This window comes from Lontra canadensis, unplaced genomic scaffold (genome assembly GCF_010015895.1).
Source record: "Lontra canadensis isolate GAN:19392208 unplaced genomic scaffold, GSC_riverotter_1.0 scaffold9, whole genome shotgun sequence".
In the NCBI taxonomy this organism is placed as follows: domain Eukaryota; kingdom Metazoa; phylum Chordata; class Mammalia; order Carnivora; family Mustelidae; genus Lontra; species Lontra canadensis.
Genome location: NW_022631003.1, coordinates 31,365,537 through 31,387,103, shown reverse-complemented (window position 1 = coordinate 31,387,103; position 21,567 = coordinate 31,365,537). Strand labels below are relative to the sequence as shown.

Below are 21,567 nucleotides of genomic sequence, written 5' to 3'. Positions count from 1 at the left end.
TGCACTAGGACAGCTATAACCAAAGAGACAGACAACAAGAAGTGTTATTGAGAACACAGAGAAGTTGTAACAGCCATATATTGCTGGGGGAACATAAAATGGCATGGCCATTTCAGAAGTTTGGCAGAATGTTAAAAATCCAACCAACAATTCAAAGTCTAGGTTTTTCATCATAGAAAAATGAAAATACATTTCCACACCAAAACTTGTCCATCAATGTTCACAGCAGCATTTCTAAAAGCCAAGATGAGGATATAATCCAAATGTTCATCAGATAATGAATGGATAAACAAAATGTGGTATATATGCACAATGGCATATTATCTGCTCATAAAGGAATGGAGTACAGATACAAGCTACAACATGCATGAACTTTGAAAACATTATGCTAAGTGAAAGAAGTCAGACACAAAAGGCTATATATTCTATGAGCCCATATAAGAAATGTCCAGAATCAGCAAATCTATAAAGAGAGTAGATTCATGGCAGCCAGGGCCTGGGGGAAGGAATGGGGAGTGACTATTGATGGATTTAGGCATTCTGCAGGAGAGAAAAATGTTGTAGAATTTGATAGTGGCTATAATTTTGGAACTCTGTGAATGTATTAAAAACCACAGTTATATATTTTTATAAATAGAATTTTATAGGATGTGAATTATAACTCAATAAAGTTATGGAAGAAAGAAAAGGAGGTAGAAAGGGAGGGAGGGAGGGAAGGAGGGAGGAAGGAAGGAGAAAGGACAGGGAGGGGAAAGGAACAAGGAAAGGAAGGAGGGAAGAGAGGAGAGGAGGAAGGAAAGAAAGAAATGGAAGGAAGGAAGGAAGGAACAAATGAACAAACGAACTCTGAGAGTCACTGTTTCATGGATGTCTGCCATGTAGCTCGACATGAAAATTCAGGGGTTATACTAAACTATGGATGGCAAAGAAGCATTTTGCCTGGATCATAATGGTGACACAAGAACCACACTTCTGTCTGACTGCAAATAGCTGAAGGCAAGAAAGTCTCAAGAAGCTCTAAAGAATCCTTTTATACGAGGCCCAGGAGAACACCATTTGCAACTAGGAATTCCTTCTCAGTGGTAAAAATGGTGGTGACATTTGATATTGAAAATGATGACTATGATGAAGAAGAAAACCAAGAGAGGAAGAAGAGGAAGGTTTAAGAAGAGGAAGTAATAATTCTGAAAGAAAGAAGAGGAAGTTTGCTTCAGTTATAATCCTCATAAGATGAAAACTTGAGGAGAAACAGACCAGGAGAATTATAGTCACAAAGAAATATCCTTAAAGAACTGGTTTTTAGACTCTACAATGCTACTGCAGCCAAAAGAAAGAACCACCAACATAATGAACGTTAATTAATACATGTGAGAGGAGACTGACTCACAACGTAGGAACACAGAAATAATGGACAAGATCAGTCAGTTGTAGAAATAACCCAAAGGATTTTTTGAATAGGTAGGCGAAGGAATTTGAAAACAAGTAGCTTCAGTAGATTATAAGAAACACACAAATAAAATATGACTTTAATTAAGGAAACTATAATTTAATCAATTATATTGAACCATGTATGAAGAAAAGCTTTATTAACAGAAGATGAACATGTAACCTAAATAAACAGAGATTCAGTGAATAAGATTTGACAGCTTCTTTCATCATTGCAAGTGCAGATGCAAAAAATTAATATTCTGGTCTTTTCAGAGGAATGCCATATCCTTAAAAAGAATATGTGTCATCTAATTACCTGAGCCTCTTGCACACCAATCTTCTAATTATAACTTAGTTTTTGCTATAGATTTTCTATCAAGGAAAATGCATGAACTGACCCAACGATTTAGATTTACTTAGAGCTGAAAGTTGGCATTTTGGTTTATATATCAGTCACCTGTGAGTTCATTTAGTACAAGTCAATCCTATTGTATATACCCTCCTTTTGAAATGTTCGGAAAATAAATTTTCTAGACTTACAAAAAGAAAGCAGATCCAGGTTCCTAGATTGTCTTCCTACCCCATCCTTTGGTAATACGCAGTTTCCCAACAAGAGTAGTAAGGAACCTTTCTATTTTGACACTTACAATGAACAACAACATTTTTTTTCCAAACATAGGAAAACCTCACTTATTATGGCTAATTAAAAGAGGTTACTCTGAATTACTCATACTATTGAGGACCTGTGGTTTAATTTTAATTACATAGGGTAAGTGGAATGTACCACTACACCCCTAAATAATTTGCTCAGGTTCCAGGGTATGGGGAGAAAGAAGATTTAATGAAGAGATAAATTCCGTTTACAAATAGCATAACAATTATTTACGTGCGAAAAGAATTTCTAAGATCTTTTGCAGTTTTTTAAAGCAGTGCTATACATTTTGCTTTTAATCTCACACTCTGATATTTTGCTTCACAAACTCTCCTTTGGAAATAGTTCCACAGTAAATTTCAAGACAGCCCTTCAAAATTTGTAAACAATAAAACGTGAATGAAGAGTTATAAATATACAATTTTTAAATGTATGGCTCAAACTTCAATCTATAAGAAAAATCAACATTATATTTCTATAATAGAAAGGCAGTTCTGTTCAAAATGGTATGCCTGTGGCTTCTGTTTGTAAACCCATACATTTTTTAAATAAGAAACAAGACACAAAAACACCAGTTCCCCACACAGAATTACCGAAGCGAAGTGCCCTCCCTTCTTGCATCATGAAAATACATTTAAAGTACAATAGAGCTTAAACAGGTGTTAGATTTCCTATCAGCTAGCCATCCAAAACCCTCAATTTCGGGAATGCAGAGCCTCAGAATGTTAACCTAGTCTGCTGGGCTCTTATAAAACTCGCATTTTCACGTGGAAGGAAAGGCACACAGCCTCTCGGGTTATACGAATGGCTCTCCTGCCTTCTCCTGCCTGGCCTGGGTCCTGCCAGTAGAGGCATAGCCCTTAGCCTCCTGTAACACCTTCTCTGTTGACTCATTTGTGAGTCATCGAATTTTTAGCAGAGACATCACGTTGCAATTCTGTTGTTAGGAGCCAGAGACATTCTGTAAGAATGAACGTATGCATTTTCAGGGCTGCTGCAGACTGCGTGCGGTCACAGCCAAGGCAGTATAATGATGTGCAGGCATCTGTGTTTTTGGTCAGACCCTCCAGGGCTCTCACTGCTGACTTTATGCAACAGACATAACCCTGCCATTTAAAGGTGCAGACACATCTTCCCTTGCCAGGTTCCTCAAGACACTGTTACTCTTAAACTCATTCTTAATGACCCTTTTTCCGTTCTTTTCCTTATCACCTTACCAGTCATGAGTATAGAGTATAAACTTAAGGAAATTTGGGGGTCTTTGTTGATAATCTGGTCTCCCCCAAAAAAGCCTATAAAATAGAATTTTCCTATGCATGTCAGCCAAGTATCATGGTTCCTAAAATACTGCTATTTATGTATGTCTATGCATAAAGACTGGTGATCATCAATGAGGAGAGAGCCCAGACCTTGGGGCGGGGGGGAGGAGGGGAGGCTTTCGCAATTTCCAGACGCATGTTTAGTTGCCCCAGTGGGGGGCAGGAAGGCCATAAGTGACATCTAGTGAGCAGAGTCTATAGGTCTGCCAGATACCCGACAGTACAAAGGACAAACCCCCACAACAAAGAATTCTCCAGGCCAATCTATCAATATGGCTAAGGTTGAGAATCCCCAGCATAGACAAAGACACTCCCTTGAAAAATCAGATCACATTCCACATCAATATGGTAATGTGCAAATGGGTGGTGTTAGTCCAAAAAAAAAAAAAAAAAATCCCCTTCAAAGAGCCATTTGAAAAGATGCAGCCTTTCAAGGAGAAGAAACTAATGACTGTCAGGTTCCCAGCTGGGCTTGACACAGTTCCAATGTTTACAGGGTCCCTGTGGATGCTGTACATTTGTAAGATTGGAAATAATAGGCTCCTTTGTAGAATAAATACAGCAATTTGGGTCTTAATGGGAGCTCCGACACACACCGCCTCATTTCAGCAGCACCATGCATTAACCTTTGAGACTTCAAAAATGGAAGGCAACATTTTGATAAAGGTTTCTAAATTACAGGAAAAATATTAACTGGATATTAAATAGAGAACATGAGGGAAAATTTGGAAAGAAAAATAATTAGCATGGTCACAGTGAACTCGGTTGTTACTGGAACCCAGATCTGAGGTGAGATAGCATTCTGGTTGGGGAAATTGATTTCATTTTTCACAGGCTAAGCTCTAACTGCTCCTTCGTTTTCTTTTTTTAGACAGAAACATAATTACTGCTAGGTGGCAAATGGTCTATAAAATGAGAAGCCATATTGTTAGCTTTACTGTTCCATATTTTTAGTTTTATTTACTTTCAAGCTAGGGATTAAGGATAGAAAAAAAAAATGAAATCATATGTCTCCAGTTGGTCCTCTCTTGGATGGCAGATGAGATCCAGCCATAAACTTCTAGGGCAAAGCAGACCCACCTGTGTTATATGCAATTAAAGTGTTGCTAGTAACAACTCTCTCACAGAAAAGTGCTCTTTGTCACCTTTACAGGTGAAGGAAGAACTTGTACTTCAAAACATAAAGGAAACACATCTACAAAGTCTAACTAAAAGCTTTATCGACGCAAACAGCAAACCTCATGGATTCATGACTTAGATTCCCTGTACTGCTTCCTAAACCTCCCTACTCTTTCTCTCCCACTCAGCTCTGCCCAGAACCATCATCAGTAGCCTCACCAAACAGTATGTAGCTGAAAGGAGATAAGCAAAGAGATGGAATTCAACTGCAGGATTTGAAGCTTTGGGGTGATGCCCTTTCAATAGAAACAACATACATTTTTAACCTACTAACATCTTGGATCCAAAGAGTTTCCTTTTATCTGACGGAATGTTAACCTCATGCATATAGGTGACACACACAGCAAACCTCCTCATCCCAACATATGGGTAGGAGAAGGAGTCTAGGGAGGGCTATCTGACATGTCCAAAGCGACACAAGTCAATGATGGTGTGAGAAGTAGAACTCCCCTGGTTCCATACGACGCTGAACTCACATAGAATATCATAAACAAAGACCCTTGAGCAAGAGAAAAGCAACCCTGACATCTGAAGTTTGGCCCAGTATGATCAGGCAGGCTCAATGTGGTCAGGAGCACCCCAACATTTGTGGATAGGCCACAGTGTCCTCCTGTGAACATGACCGATTTCACAGAATGTCAACATCAGACATGGCCACTCCACAATTGTGTCTGAACACTAACAAAATGGGAATGTTGTCCAAGCCATAGACACTATTTAAGATCCCTCTCCCGTAATGGGTGCTGCGTCCTATAGCACTTACAACCTTAGCCTGGCTCTCACCTGCCCTTCCTATAGAGAAAATGTCTCTTCCTGACAGCATTCCTATCTACAGTAAGCCCCCTTCCTTAAATCCTCCCAAAGTCATCTTGTATAACCCCAAATCCACAGGTTCTTTCTATCACCATCTGAGAGGCCCCACAGTTCCAAGGGGATGTAAGTGCAATGTGTCATTAACTCCACTCGTTCAAGAACAGGTGTGTTTCTGGTGGTCTTTGGTTAGAGACTATTGCCCAGCTTATAGCAAGAACCAAAGACTCAGCTTTTCAATGTGATTATGGATGGCATTTTTCTAAATCACAGGAAAATGAGAACCCAACAATCCTGGGCTTGCTATTTGAAAACCGAGGAGAGAAGAGTCCACACAGGGCATAAAACTGAATTAGAAATGAGTGATCCAACCGATCTAAGAAGCCTACTTCTGTGTTTAGGGACATTTTAACACAAATTAAAGTTTTCATCAAGCCAATGACTTGTTACTTCAGCTTTATTTCTATTGTAAATCTGATAGTCAGATGGAGAAAGAAGTCAAACAGGAATGACTCAGGTCCAGAAATTCTGATTTGATTCACCTCCCCCATATCAATATCCTCATAAAACATAAAGCTGAGAGCCAATGCAAAGGCAGAAATTATTTCAATTAAATATTACAACCCTCTTTGTCAAAGGATAGAATTTTGAATGATGCAGTAATAATCCTCAGCAATTCTGAAAGAGACTGCTAAACTCCTAAGAAAATTAAATTATAGACTGTGTTTATTTAACATTAAAATGTCTAGCTAGATTGCTAAACTATATAAAGACATAGAGATAGGTACATAAATCCATCCCATCAACCAGGTTTTGTCTGTAACACATCAAATATCCTCCACTTCAGAATTTTCTATTGAATTAAGTCATGTTGTTATAATACAGTCATCTTCTTTACAAATGATGATGAAAGAGCAGACTGCATAATAATAAATATCTTAATGAAAGTTGGCTTTAAAGTAAGATTGAGATTTTCTGAGTAGCATGTTTTAGAATATCAGAAAAATCAGTCATACAGCTGTTTGATGCCTCAATTTCTCCCCATAAATAGAACTCAAGTTATTTTCAATCAGAAAGGACTGTCCCATTGTCCTCTTTTAATATCATGCCATAATTCAATTTCCCCTTCCTAAACATCTATGTACTTCTGAAAACTAAACCTAGACCCACCATATCTCCCAGATGCCCACTGCCTTCAGTGTTTTATCATAAATGGCCTCCAAGTTGCTACAAATCTCCCTAAATACCCATTACTGAACATCTTTTTATAATGTAAGCCATGTCATCTTTTACTTTTTATCTGTGATCCATAGCCTCTAGTCAGAGAATCTCTCAGAATCCCTCGTCTTCAATTTTCTATTAACTTCTCAATTTATTCATATAAAATATAAACAATATATTTGGAATTTTGGGGGGAAAAAACAATTTCACTCACCATATTTTTTCCTTCATTTTGAGCATCTCGATAATCAGGATTAAGCTAAAAAAAATAATAAAAAATAAAAAAACAGTTTTGAATCTTTATGAAAAGCAAATTAACAAGACCAATGATCTTTAATTCATTTCACTATTATATCCTTAACTAAAATCAATATAAAAAAAAAAACTAAGAAAGAACCCATTACTAAATATTACAATTTAAAATATCACCTTCAAACTCTAGTGGCAGGAGACATGAGCTAAAATGTCATGTCTATGGCTTTTGTTTACATTAGAATAGTTGACATCTTTGAAAAAGTTAAGAGCTGACAATCTCGCATCCTCCAAGAAAGCCTTCAAGAGAATTCATCATCTTGCCCACCACAAAATCTGCCTTTAACCAATAACTCATTTTTTTTAGAATTAGACCAAAGGAAAGTCTTAGTAACAATGATTCAGTATCATGTTCCACATGCTATATACATAAGAAGAGAATATTGAGCAAAAAAAGAGCTATATACCAGATATATATATCTCGGATATGAAGGTTAGTGCATGAGTGTTGTGTGGGTGTTAGGGGTCAACAAAGATAGATGAGTTCCGGATATGCCGAGTGTCGGCCCACACATTTCCAGCTGGCCAGAATGCATACCTCCCGACTCCCATCCGATGACACAGTCCCAAAAAATGTCTATGTCGTACTGAAATAACTAGTTCATAATTTGTAAAACAACAGCCTTATAAGGTGTTTTTTTCTCTAAATAATGAGTTGTTCACTTGATTTTAACTATTTGAACATGAATCAGTTGGTGTCTGTAACATGTGACCCCAGGCATTAAAGTCACCATTTAAAATATAAGGTCAAGAGTCTTTCTCAGAATGGCACTTGGCTAGTAGCTCCGAGGAATGTTCTCACAACTTATTATTAAATATCAGCGAAGGTGCTGAAAAGGATCAAAAGCAAAACAGAGCAAAACAAAACAAAACAAAACAAAAAAAGTCTGAATTTCATTCAAAACTAAGACTGAAAGACAACCTACTCCCAAATCTACAATGAATTGTCGGTCTTCACAAAACAGCTGGTGCTGAGGCAGAAGCAGACACGTCCCCAAGATTTTCTCTGAGGACTCAGCTCACTCTACCTCACTTCAAGCTAACAGCCTTGTGAACACAGTTAGGATACTTGCTGTGGCTGCCACTGTTTGTCCATTGACTCAGAGACCAAAACCCCACACAGAAGTGTGTACCGCTGAGGAGCCCTTGTTAGACTAAGCAGAAACCTGTCTCCCCAGGACTCCCATTCACTGTCCCTGCTACCTCTGTCCTCTCATGACCACAGAAATGTGACAAAGCTCAGAAAACAAATAGGCGGGGAGTCAAGGGGGCAGATGATAGCAGAGGGCTTTCGAAGAAGCACTTCCTGAAGAAAGAAAGAGCAAGAACAGTGGCTTTGTATGGGGGGATTACACTGCCTGACATTGTAGAAATAGCAAAGGGGTAGGAGAGAGAGGCAAGGGCCGTAGAACCCAAGTAGGCAGAGTCGCCATGTGCTGGACCTAAGACCTACAACGGCAGTGTAGCCCTCCGGCTAAAGACTGAGAAAAAGGATCAAGAATTTAAAAAAAATAGAACAAAATGACCATCCACTCAACCCACCTGGTTCTGCACAGAGCCCCCTTGTCTGGGGATAGTAAGGAAGGAAGGAAAAGAAAAACAACATGGGACCGATTAAAAACCATGTTATAAGGGGAAATTATTTTCTCAGCATCTTTCTGAATATCTTCTACGGTAGGATGCAAAATCAACTTTCAGGAAATGGCTTGGCATATTCAAGAAAGTGTAAGTAAACATTTCCTCTAGGTAAGGACAACAGAATAAAATGAACAGCTGAAAACATAATACAAATGACATAAATAATAATATACAAATATAAAGAATTATAAAAAGAAGGATTTCACTAAAAATGAAAACGCAAATACAAAATTAAACTCCATTTTGGCAGCAATAAAAGCACAGTTGATGCTGCAGGTAATGAGTGATGCAGAGCATTAAAAAAAAAAAAAAAAAAGGAAAAGCCATCCCTCAATATAGAGGAAACGTATGAAGAAATAAAAATTAGGAAAAAGCAAGTAGTCCTGGGAGGACCAGAAAAGGGCCTATCAATTGACAGACAACAGGTGTACTGAAAAGGAAGAGAAAATTAGTGGGATACAAGCAATGATCAAAGATAATAGAAAATAAAGCTTTGCTCAGCTGAAGAACTGTGTATGCAGAGGTTACCATACCCCAGGAAAATCCACTAAAACGGACTGACACATTCATTTGAGGACAATGAGCAGAGGAGACAAAAGGGAAAACAATGATAGGGACATAAAATAGAGCCAGAAATTAGATTTAGACAAAAATGCTTACCATGTAACAGGAGAAAGGATAAATAAAATGTGGCATTTTTCAAACAATGGAGGACTACTCAGTAATAAACACGATGAGCTACTGATACAGCAAAAAGGCTGAGTCTCAAAGACACAGACAATGGAATACTGTTCAGCGATAAAAAAGAATGAAATGCTGTCATTTGCCACAATATGGATGGACATTAACAACCCTGTGCTAACTGAAATAAGTAAAAGAAAGACAACTACCGTAAGATCTCACTTATTTGTGGAATCTAAAACAAACTGAGCTCAGAGATACAGAGAACAGAGTGCTGAGTTCCCAGAGGTGGGAGATGGGGCATGAGTGCAATAGTAAAGGTGTCAAAAGGTACCGACTCAAGTTAGAAGAAAATATGTCCTGAGGATACAATCAATGCCCAACATGGTGATTATAGTTAACAATACTGTACTGCATGTTTGAACGCTGCCAAGAGAGTAGATCTTAAAAGTTCTCATGCAATAATGATGTGTGGTGGTGGCCGTTATCCAGACTTAACTGCAGTTAATCATTTCACAATATATACACATACCAAATCATTATGTTGTACATCTAAACTAATGAAAGGTTATATGTCAGTTATATACTAATTTTTTTAAATATTATAAGTGGAAAAGCCAGACACTATATGACTCCATTTACACCAATTTGAAAGTCAGATAAAACTAAATTGTGGTTAAACAAATCAGAAATTGGGGGAGAGGGAGGAGGTACAAGGGAGAGGAGTGGAAAGAAAGCAGAGAACCCAGCCCAACTCTGGGCTGGTTGTCACATGACAGGAGTCTCAGTTTTTTAAAACTGACTAACAAAGGAAGGCAGGGGAGGGGGCAAGAAAAGGGGAATCCAGTTACAAGTTGCCCCTTAGTGCTAGGCCAGAAACTAGGTAGATCTGAGGCAGGACTTTTTCTTTGGAGATATGTATCTCAGGCTCCTTAAGTTCCCTTGAATTACAAATAAAAGAATTAATTCCAAAACCAGCTTATTCTTGCTTTTGGAATCCAAGAGTGAAAGGTAGAAAGCCAAAAAGATGGGGAATTAACTGGCTTCTCATGTACTGATGAATCAAAAACAAGAAAACACACTTTTCTTTAGTAGACATGACAGCGCAAGCACAGTGCCCAGGAGGGGTTTATCTAGCTATTTTAGTCAAGCATTACTGGTTTGCATTTTTAAATTTGTTTTCAATTTGAAGAATTCAGATTTTTTTTCAAATTAAAAAAAAAAAATAGCCATACTAAAATTATAGCTAAATTATTTCCAAAACATATGCAGCATGTTTAGCCACAGATATATCTCATGGTCAAAGCATTCATTCAATAAGCATTCGAGTAGTTGGCCACAGACACTGTGAAGGGAACTCGTGCTGGAAACCATGATGTGTCCTACCTAAAATGTGTAAAGGAACAGGAATTAACATACCTTGGTCAAACACAAAATCATGTATGCCCTCTGAAATGTAAGTTATGTTCCATCCCAAAGACATTACTTTCTGAAATTCTGTCTTCATATATTTCACCCTCTTGGGTCACTCATTTCAATCCCTAAATTCAATCCCTAAGAGAAGTCTGGGAACTGGACTCCAGGCTCTGCCCTGGGAGAAGATACCCATGAGCTTCAGGAAAGACCACATAACCTTGGAACTCAGAGTCCTCATCTGTTCAATGAGAAAAGTCTATGACCAAAGCTTAATCATACTAATTATATTTCACCAAATTTTATATATTCATGTCTTTGGCAATAAGACTAAAGATGGTGCTGATCAGTTAAGATTTTGCCTCATCTTGTGTATCTCTGGCTGTAACGTGGGTTTTTTTTTAAATAATTAATGTGGAGTTATTGCTTCAGCAAATTCATTAAAGTGATAATAATAATGAAGAGAAAGAAGAAGAGGAGGGGAAGAAGGAGGAAGAGGAGAAGCCACCCAAATATATCTATGCTATATAAATTCACCAATATTAATTGAAGACCAAATAAATATATGCTTTCATGTATGTTTTAATTATACTGCTGCCTTCCTCCTCTGAATATAATAAAAGTAGTAATTATTAAAGTAATTAGATTAAGAGTAAGCCAAAAAATATTATTTCTAAAGAAAGGGAAAAAAGACATGGGCATGTGAAGATTCCTGAATCTTTCAGGACTTTAAGGGAAATATTTCCTTATGTTAAAAAATAAATTATAAATCTGGCATTAGAGAGAGAGAGTTTTTTTCCCTTTGAGAGACCTAATATGCTCTTCAATCATTTATTCAACAAATATTAATAGAACATCTATAATGGGAAAAGCATTGCGGCATATGGTATTTTAGCAAAGATGAAGAGAATATGGTCCCTGACCATGAGACAGTACAATCTAGGAAGGAAAATAAGACATAAATCCAGTTAGCTGTAATACAAAATAGAACGTGACAAGAGATATAAGACAAGAGTGAATAATTTATAAATAATACAGGTCAGAGGAAGGAGGGATCTGTGGTGGGCAAATTTAGCCAAGAATTATTCATGGAGGGGCACCTGGGTGGCTCAGTCAGTTACGTGTCTGCCTTCAGGTCAGGTCGTGATCTCAGGGTCCTGGGATCGAGCCCCACATTGGGCTCCCTGCTCAGTGGGCGCCTGCTCCCTCGGCTGCTCCACCCCGCCTCATGCTCTCTCTCTCAAATAAATAAGTAAAATATTTTTTAAAAGAATTGTTAATAGAGAAGGTAGCATCTGAGATAAGCCTTGAAGGTTGGGTAGAATCATAACTGGCAGAGAAAGAAAAGAGTAAAGGACACAGGCAGTGCAGGGGAAGGACACAGGCAACACAGAGGTGAGAAAATGACACGTGTTCAGAAAAGGCCCATTAACATCATTTATGGAATATTTTTTATATGCTTTTAAAGGCTAATTCATGTCCCCTTACAGTCCTATTAGAAGGGATTCCTTTCTTTAAAAAAAAAAAAAAAAAAGGTCTATTTATTTGTTTTAGAGAGAGAAAGAGCCAGCCCATGGGGCTGGGGGGCAGAGGGAGAGAGAAAATCTCAAGAAGACTCCCCTGCTGAGCTTGGAGTATGGGGCTTCACTCGGGGCTCGATCTCACACACCCTGAGATCGTGACCTGAGCCAAAATCCAAGTTGGACGCACAACCAACTGAGCCACCCAGGCACCCCCTCGTAGGAGGGATTCTTCACCCCACTTTATAGATGAGGCCCCTGGGGCACATCAAGTGAAGTCTTCTGTACAAAGTCATACCACTGGTGAGTGGTAGGGTCACTCAGAAGCACAGATCCTATGATTCTAAAACTCCATCCTTTGGTTACAATACCACATTACTTCCCTCCTGCCTCCATAAGGAGGAGGGGTATGATCCAAGGTGGATCCAAGTCAGTCCAGACCAATGGGTCTTTTAAACCATAAACTAATGGGTTTACATCTTCAGAAAGATTTTGAATATCACTGGGGAAGCATTTGCAAAAACACTACATTAAAAAAATCCTCAACTGGCCATGGTTAGTAGGAGATGGAGAGAGGGGATGAAAGAGGCAAAGAAACCAAGCGAGGTGGTTCTAGGAAGAGGCAGCAGAGCCCTGACAAAAATAATCATGCCGAATATAAAGGAAAAAGCCAATGCAGAAGATGGCATGGAGACACAGTCAGTAGAATTGGAATGTGTAAACTGAGACAGAAAAATATGTTTGCCACGATGCAGGTTTTCAACATTGCACAAAGAAAATGCACTGTTTCATGGAGAAACGATTCAATCATAGACTCATTTATTGAGTTGCAATGGCAGTGGGATATCTGAGATCAAACTCCTGGCCCACTTGCAGCCATGGGGGTGAATAACAGGGAGACTATGAAGACCAAAGACCCAATACAAACCCCTGAAGGGAGCCCTCATTTGAATGGCCAAAGAGGGCTAGGAAGAAGTCAAGGAGAGAATGTCACAGCCAGAAGAGAGAAGTGGCAAAGAAAGAGAGAGGCACAGAGAAATACCCTAAATAGTTAGGCAGTGAAAACCATGATTGTGCCACAATCAAATGAAAGACAAGTGCAACTTTCACCTAACACAATAGTAAGAAGCAGACAGACTCCTCCTAAGTCCACAATATAGGCTCATTTTCTTAAAACAAAAATGTTAGTTTTTATGAGGAAATGTGTTTTGATCAATTTTATGATATATAACATTAAAATCATACTTGTATATTTTTTCAAATAATTATATATGTATATGTTCTTGTCTCCAATGCCTGACATTTCAGAGACAATCTATTATTCTGACCGACAACTCTAGAAAAGAAAAGAAGGTAAAAAATAATCTTTATTAAGTGCTTATATGTGCCAGCGCAATTTATATTCTGATATATAACATTTAGGTGTGTGTGTGGAGGGCCTGGTTTGTGTATTCTTCTGTCATATTTATTTATATATATGTATACGCAAACATACAAACCACCAGCTATGGCTGATATAGTGTATGGAAAACTAAACACAGAGATATTTAAAACTATAAACCTAATATTCATAGGATTCTATACCGATGTACAGGTTCTTGAGTACAAAGTTTTTAACTAATTAATTAAATCCAAAAATCTGCTGCATTGTTAGGAAATAAGTGTTTACTGCCATCTGGTGGACGTCTGGCCCATCTACAAATAAGCTAGTTGGCTCTGAAAGGGTAATGATATCTTTAACAAATAAAATTACTTGCACTATTCGATCTATCTTGCTCTGGGAAGGATCCTATGGCTTTAATAATATCCCAAGAAAGAAAATGTAGAAGCAGTAGATCAGAAATTGTGATACTTGACTTAGAATTGCTCCCATGACTATAGAAGAACGGTTTCCTGAGATTCCTGTATTATCCCCTTCAAAATGTGATAAAAGTCCTGTCCCTCCCATTGATATGGTTGTGAATTCTTCTGCACCAGTACGGCGATACAAGTAAAAGATCCAGGGCAAATGGCCATGAGTGCGCTTACAAACCTGCAGTGCATAAAAGGCAAAAATTCATGGCTTTTTGTGCTCCTTCCCCTCATGTTACCTTCTCACTTGTATGGCCCAAGGAAACTGACATCACAGAAGACAGCCTAACCATACGGCACTATAAGTGTTCTGGAAGGCATTATCTGACAAAGCCACAAATGGCTTCGTTCTCTAATTCACAATTAAATACTTTTTTTCCACGTTTTGTCCATGAGCTTCTAGCACTGTATATTTCTCCAAAATGAATTCTGAATTCCCTAAAACAAAATAGCACTGTATTTATAGTGCTATTCTTAAATAGCTTGCCTTTTACGTGCTTTGTCTCTATAATTAGACTACAGAAGCATCAGTACATGAAACGGTCTAATTTCCTTTGGATAGTGTCCCCTTCATTTCTCCACAAACAATAGCCTCATTACAGTTTTCTGGAAAACTTGGCCTCCCTGTAAGTACGAGTTAAATTAGGATATCATGTTTAGGAAGTATATGTATAAGTAAAATTTTGAGGGTTTCTTTTCTCCTTTGTGCTTAGATTTAAGATTGCAGCCCTTTAAACTCACTGTGAGCTTTAACATGGCCATAATTTAAACATTACACAAAATTTGTGCTCTCAGATATGCATGCATGCTGGAAATAATTGCAAAGGAGATGTCCCAGTGACTAAATGAATGTCCTTCTCTACACTGCAAACTCCCAAAGGACAAGGACCAAGTGTTCATCACCTTGGTTGTCTTCACAGTATCACCTCTTCACAACTCCATTGCTTCCATGAAATCAAAATGGTGCTTCCAACCAGTACGCAGTCAGTAAATGAGTATTGTCATGTTGGTGTAACATGGGTCAGGGTTTCTCAATATCGGCATTACCAGCATTTTGGGTCAGATCATTCTTTGTTGTAGTGGCTGTCCCGTGTCCTGTGCTTGGATGTTTCTCTGCACCCCTGGCCTCTACCCACCAGATGCCAGTAGCTCCCTCTCCCCAGTTCTGACATTAAAAATGCCTCCAGACCTGGTCATATAGCCCCTGGGTGACAGGATCACCCCAGGCTAAGAACCACTGGGGAAGATAAAGCAATGCAAGCTTGCCATTGAACCCAAAGACTGTACTTACCTTATGTTTGAACTTTGGACAAAGTAAATCACCTCTCTGAACCTGTTTCCTTTTCTATAAAGTAAAATGATTGGATTTACAGCCTCAGTCTCTCTCCGTGATTCATCCATTAGATTATCTAGTATTTACTGAATATAAATCCCGTGTACAAGGTATCCAGTGGTGAACCCCTGAATTCCAGCCCCCCACCACCTTCAGTTACCTGGCTTACCAAAAAACACCAGTGCTGGATAAAAACTAACCATAATAACAGTAGAAATAGTGAAAGTAATAATAAACAACACGACTCCACATTTTTTGTCCCCTTCTCAATGGAAGTAAGGGGACTTCAGAGTTACTGAATATATATTTTATGTGCAAGGTGCTCAACACTCCGTATCTTCCTTAATTCCAAAATAATCCCATGTAATATATACTATCATCTTCTTTACACACAAGGGAACTGAGGTTCAGAGAAGTTAAATATTTGCTTTAGGTCAGATAGACTGTGAGCAGTATACTTGGGATTTTTTTTCCCCCACTACACTAGGTTCTCTTTGCCACACTGGCCAATTTAAACACCATACCCTCAAAGGCAATTCAAGAATTACATAATCCAATTTACCAGAAATGCCTCAGGCACATTAAAATAATATTTCAAATTATCAGTATGTGTGTTGAGAATGGAAAGGCTGAGGGAAAAGGGTAATGCACAGCCAGATCCTGGTCCTCTGACAGGAACTTCCCTTTAAGGCAAAACGGCTCTGTTCTCAACTTATTTTTTTTTTAATATACCTTTAAAAACCTATCTAATATGACTGTTTTCCCTTTATTACTGTTCCTGCTCCTTCAAAGCCCTGATATGAAAAGTCAGTCCACCCCTATTTCCGCTTCCTGGCTTCCTTGTCATTCCTCTACCCTCTGGATTCTGGTTTCCACGAAAAATGCTCTCGATCACAAATGACTGTGTTCTTGCCAAATGCCATAAATACAGTGTGTTCCAGACCTTTCTGGTAGCACTCTCTCCTTTTTGAAACTCTGTCCTCCCTTGCTTGACATTTGTGACTCAACCTATCAGATTTTCCAGCGGCTTCTCTGACTTCTCAGGCTCCCTGTCTGTTGTCCACCGTTGCAAGATGATGTTCCCCACAGTTTCACCATCAAACACCTTCTCACTCTCCTCATACTGCCTGATGATCTCCTCCGTGCTGATGCTTGTCAGTTGAACCAATCCCCAAACTTCTAAAGATGCGAACACTGTGCCTATCAGGCATTTTCACCTGGGCATTTTATAGCTCCTCTAATCAAATGGAGTCAAAATTGAATGGATTATTTCCTCATCGGTGCTGCACCCCTTCCCATTTCCCCTGAATTGGTGAATGACATCACCAGTTCTCCAAAGCCAGAATCCTCCAATTCCTTCATCTATGACATTCTACGAATTACGACTCTATTGCTTCCACGTCCAAAAAACGTCTTCCTTTCCCCTTCTTGCCATGACCAATGCCACTCCCTCAGTTCAAATCCTCAAAATTCCCCGAAGGTATCAGACCTCTATCTCCTCTCTGGGCTCCCCTTCTCAGAGGCAATCCCTTCCAGTTGCTAAGGCTCCAGAGCAGCTCTGTCCACTGGAACTTCCCTGGTGCTGATGGAAATGTTCAGTATCTGCACCATCCAACACCCTGAAGTTACTGAGCCACTTGAGATGTGGCTAGTGTAACTGACAAACTGACTTTTTCATTTTAATGGTATTTATTTTAATTTAAAGAGCCAACATATGCCAACGCAATTCTAGAGTGGTTGTCCTTACACACAAATTTATTTAGAACACTGCTCTTTATGCTTTAAAAATAAAACCAATTCTCCTTAGCTTAACAGATATGGCCTAAAAAAACTCAGCTGCCTTACATGTCTGGCCCTACTACTCCCCCCACCCACCTTCCAGCACCACTTCCAATCTCACACAGAGCCTCTGTGTGATCCACATATGTATTAGCCATATGAAACTAGTTCGTACAATAGCACACACCTCCTTGCCTTTGTAAATGCCGTCCTCGCTGCCTGAACATGTGTTCTCCCCCACACACACACCTGCCTTACCCATCCCCTAAGCAACACCTCCTCCAGCCTCCTGACCATTCCTTGTGCCTCCTGGGAACCTAGTGCCTCCCCATAAGCACATCACTGTTCCTATTGCTATAATACACTTATCACACTGTACTGAGAGCTCCTCAAGGGCAGAAGTTAGATTCTCTAGGGACATCACCAGTATCTACCAAATGTTTACAAATACCCGTCCAGCCTCAGCCCCTAAGGTAACTACTTCAAACCTTATTCCTCTTATGGATTAGATCAAACCCAAACCTTTCAACCTAAATCTTTAAGCAAAGGGATCTGTCACTCAGTAATTCCTTTTAGAACCCCTTTCTTTAAAAACAAACAAACAAAAACAAAAACAAAAACAAAAAACACTTTCCTTGAGCCAGGCTGCCCTTTTTTCATTGTCTGCATATGATGTGGACATTCTACAACCCTGTCTGTGTATTTGTGGCAACTTTTACAATGGTTGTCCTTTTGTTTCTCTACCCACCTGTGCTTATTCCTTTCTTGGAGAACCAGGGACAAGTTCACCACAAGCAAGAGTCTTCTTTGGCTAATTTCCTGCTGACCTAGCTCCACCTGAACACAGAATCACAGGACATGATCCTACCCGCTGACCATCCCGTGGCCATTCACTGTAGACCATCTTCCACTTCCAAACCAGGAGGTCAACTCTTTGATGGCAGAGACTTACCCCTCTGCTTCCTTCTGTACCTGCAGCATTCTCCATCATGCTCTAGACTTATCAATAATTTAAAAAGCATATACTAGGGGCGCCTGGGTGGCTCAGTGGGTTGAAGCCTCTGCTTTCAGCTCAGGTCATGATCTCAGGGTCCTGGGATCGAGTCCCACATCGGGCTTTCTGCTCAGCGGGGAGCCTGCTTCCCTCTCTCTCTCTCTGCCTGCCTCTATGCCTACTTGTGATCTGTCTGTCAAATAAATAAATAAAATCTTTAAAAAAAAAAAGCATATACTAAAGATGATGTGAAATCTTAAGGAGGGTGTCTGCCACTGCTCTGAATTCCAAAAATAATTATTCCCAACTCTTGCATTTTCAACTTCCTACAATGTGTGTCTTATTTTTTTAAGAAGCATCTAGATATTAAAGATAGAACTAAAAAAGTAAAATAAAAGCCATGGAGCCTTTTCTCTCCTTTGAATAAGCGTATAATATGAGAAAATAAATAAAGCTAAGAAGTTGCAGATCCAATTGTTGGGAATGAGTTGAAATTAAAGACCTAGGCATTTTTAAAAAGCAAAATAATAAAAGGATAAGCATTGTGTTTTAACTGTTGTCAGAGGCTAATTTCCACCTATTGTGGAACTAGAACTGGATATCAATCTTTTATCACATGACAATGACAGTTACTGATTTTGCCACACCTGTAGACACTTTCACACCAGTAGGACACACACATCCTGTGATGTGACTACACCAGGATCTTACCTGACCTTAGCCAACAAATGAAATATAAAACCCTAACCTATGGATGCCAGTATTTTGAGGCTAAGATTTCTCTTTTGATGGTAGAACACTACACAGAAGTATCTATTCTATTTTACTAGTTAAAACCAGTAGAAAATAAATTCCTAGCTTTCCATTTTCAGAGATGTATTTAATGCTTAATTCTCCTTCTCTCACCTTGCCATAAAAAAGATGTTATCGCAAGTATTAAAGGTCAAAGAAGAGCTCCTCTAAGTACACCAGACTTTTTAATGGACAAAATAGCATCTGGCATTTAAAGTCATATTCTCTAAAGACAGAATAGAGTCTTTCAAAGTCTTTTCAAGGAATGAGCAGCTTTCTATTTCTCAATTTTTAATAAATTCCTTTATATATTGAGGTCTTAGATCTTCATTAAAGTTAATAAATAAATTCTTAATAATCCAGTCATTTGAATGTGTCAATGATAAAGTTTTAATTGCAGAAATTAACTAAGAAACTCATAATGTATAATCATGTTGGTTTTCTATAGAATGTCAGTAGTTAAAACAGCCATTGATTAAAGTAAATTAAGGGAGAGTCACTAATGAAAGATTCAAGAGAATTTTGATACTAATTTCTTATCTTTTATACCACATCAAATAGACTTCTCTGATTCTTATTTTAGACAAGATTCCCCGGCTTAATTTTGCATCAAAGTGTTATTTTTCAAAAAAGTTACTTCAAAACACTCATGATGTAAACAGGCCATAAATTACAAGGCTATATATATTTCATTTATTTGAACAGATTCATAAATAATAAGTCAGATATTTATAAAAGTAAGAGTAGTCCTTATTTCTCATAATAAATATAACCATGCCAATGTCACTTCCTGAATGCTTACCATGGCCCACATGTCATGCCAAGCATTTCACCTCATTTAATTTTCTTAATACTCGTATTATATAAATATTGTGATTATCCCCATTTTCCAGAGGAAGAAACTAGATCTTAGAGAGACTAATTTGCCCAAACATGGCTCCAAATGCCACTCAGATACAAATCCCAAAATCTTCTTCCCATCCTTTAAGCTTACAGAAGCCTGAATGACTTCTATATACTCATTCATTCATTCAAAAAATATTCATCAAATCTTTTGTAAGTACCAGGCACTGTCCTACATGCTGGGGACACAGTGTGATATAAAACAAAAACAAAACAAAAAGAATCCCTGCCTTCAGGGAGCATACATTCTGACAGAGAATGTGAGAAAATAAAATGTACAATGAGTCAGACAGTGGTAAGCACTATGAAGACAATTATCGCAGGTTAATAGGATATAAAGGGTAATGGTGTTGAGTACTCAGGGCTCAGCCTGTTTACAGAAACATCCTGTTTCCCACACCTCTTTCTCATCACTTCTGCCCCCCCCCCAGTTTCTTATCCTCTCTCACATCCAAAACCAAAAGTCAGATAAGGAATACTAAAATTCCTAAGGCTAATTCTGGTTTCGAATCCCAGAGGAAACCTTAAATTGAAAAACAGAAACAGAGTTGAGGAGAGTAGAATGAATGTATATTTTCATCCATCTAAAAAACAAATATTTTCAAAATTATTTTTACATTGGATAACCAAACTTTAATTAAGTCATTTGTAAAACTTCTATGCTGTTACGTTGTAGCTACCTAATTGTCAACATGCTTTTAGTGGAGAAAGAAAAAACCTTTATTTGTTTTGACCATTTTTATTAACAGTATTGGGACAGTTCAGTGCTTCCGGAAGAAACGCCTTTCCTCTCCAATGGTTTGAACAATAAAAGTCATCCACTAGTGAAACCAGGCTCAGTAAAGATGACTGAAACTATCAAGGCTCTACTATACCAACAATGAGTTGATCATGTCTCCAAGGCAGACATTCTGCAAGATTGAAGCTAAATAATAAAGTCTAGAACGAACAGCATACAATATGCAGATCAGATACTTTATGGCACTTGACCTTAAAGTAAACCAAGCACCAGTGTTCTGTTGTTACTGTTGTTTTAATTTCTTTTAAGGTTCATTTATTTATTTATTTTAGAGAGAGACCGTGTGCCCATGAATGTGGGGAGGGGTCAAGGGAGAGAAAGGATCTCAAGCAGACTTGGGGCTGAGCCCAGAGCCCAATGCAGAGCCAGTTCCAAGACCCTAAGATCATGATCTGAGCAGAAATCACAAGTCAGACATTTAACCGACTGAGCCATAGAGGGCCCCTTGTTGTCTAAATTTTTAAGACAAAGATTATTGCAGTGCTTCAATTAATATTCACACTTTAGAATAATTTATATGCCAATCCATATCATGAGAGACAATAATCAAATTTTGCATAATGACTGTTCCTACGAATACAGCATCTTTTGGAGAACCCAAATGCTTATTTCACTATTTCAGAGACAGAGATGTAATAGCACTGTATCCATCAGTCTTACCTCTGCAGCTAAATAGTTCCCAGTTGCAAGGTGTTTAAATCTGAACAAGCTGTTCCATTGTCCAGCACCCCCACGGCATGGGTCATGGTGAACGACCTACAGAAAAAAAGAGCAACGACAATAAAGCCTCAAAGATATTCATGCTGCTGGCAAGCCAGTGCCAACAGTTCATACAAAGCGTTTGCCTGTTAAGTCTCACTTGTCAAATCCAATATATGTTTGCCTGAGAGGACGATATGGCAGAAAAACAAAATCCCCAACAAATGAGCAAAGAGACATAAGT

General features: G+C 38.5%; 1 protein-coding gene across 2 annotated transcripts in view; it reads right to left on the bottom strand.

Annotated features, from left to right (window-relative positions):
• The window catches only part of ITPR2 (inositol 1,4,5-trisphosphate receptor type 2), a 483,190-nt gene that overhangs the window by 355,718 nt on the left and 105,905 nt on the right, over positions 1-21,567 (bottom strand). For both annotated transcript variants that reach the window (XM_032855216.1, XM_032855215.1), the window contains exons 9-10: positions 21,285-21,380; positions 6,824-6,868 (exon numbers count right to left, since the gene is read on the bottom strand). In XM_032855216.1, the coding sequence (XP_032711107.1) occupies positions 6,824-6,868; positions 21,285-21,380 (141 nt within the window). The remainder of the gene's footprint in view (positions 1-6,823; positions 6,869-21,284; positions 21,381-21,567) is intronic.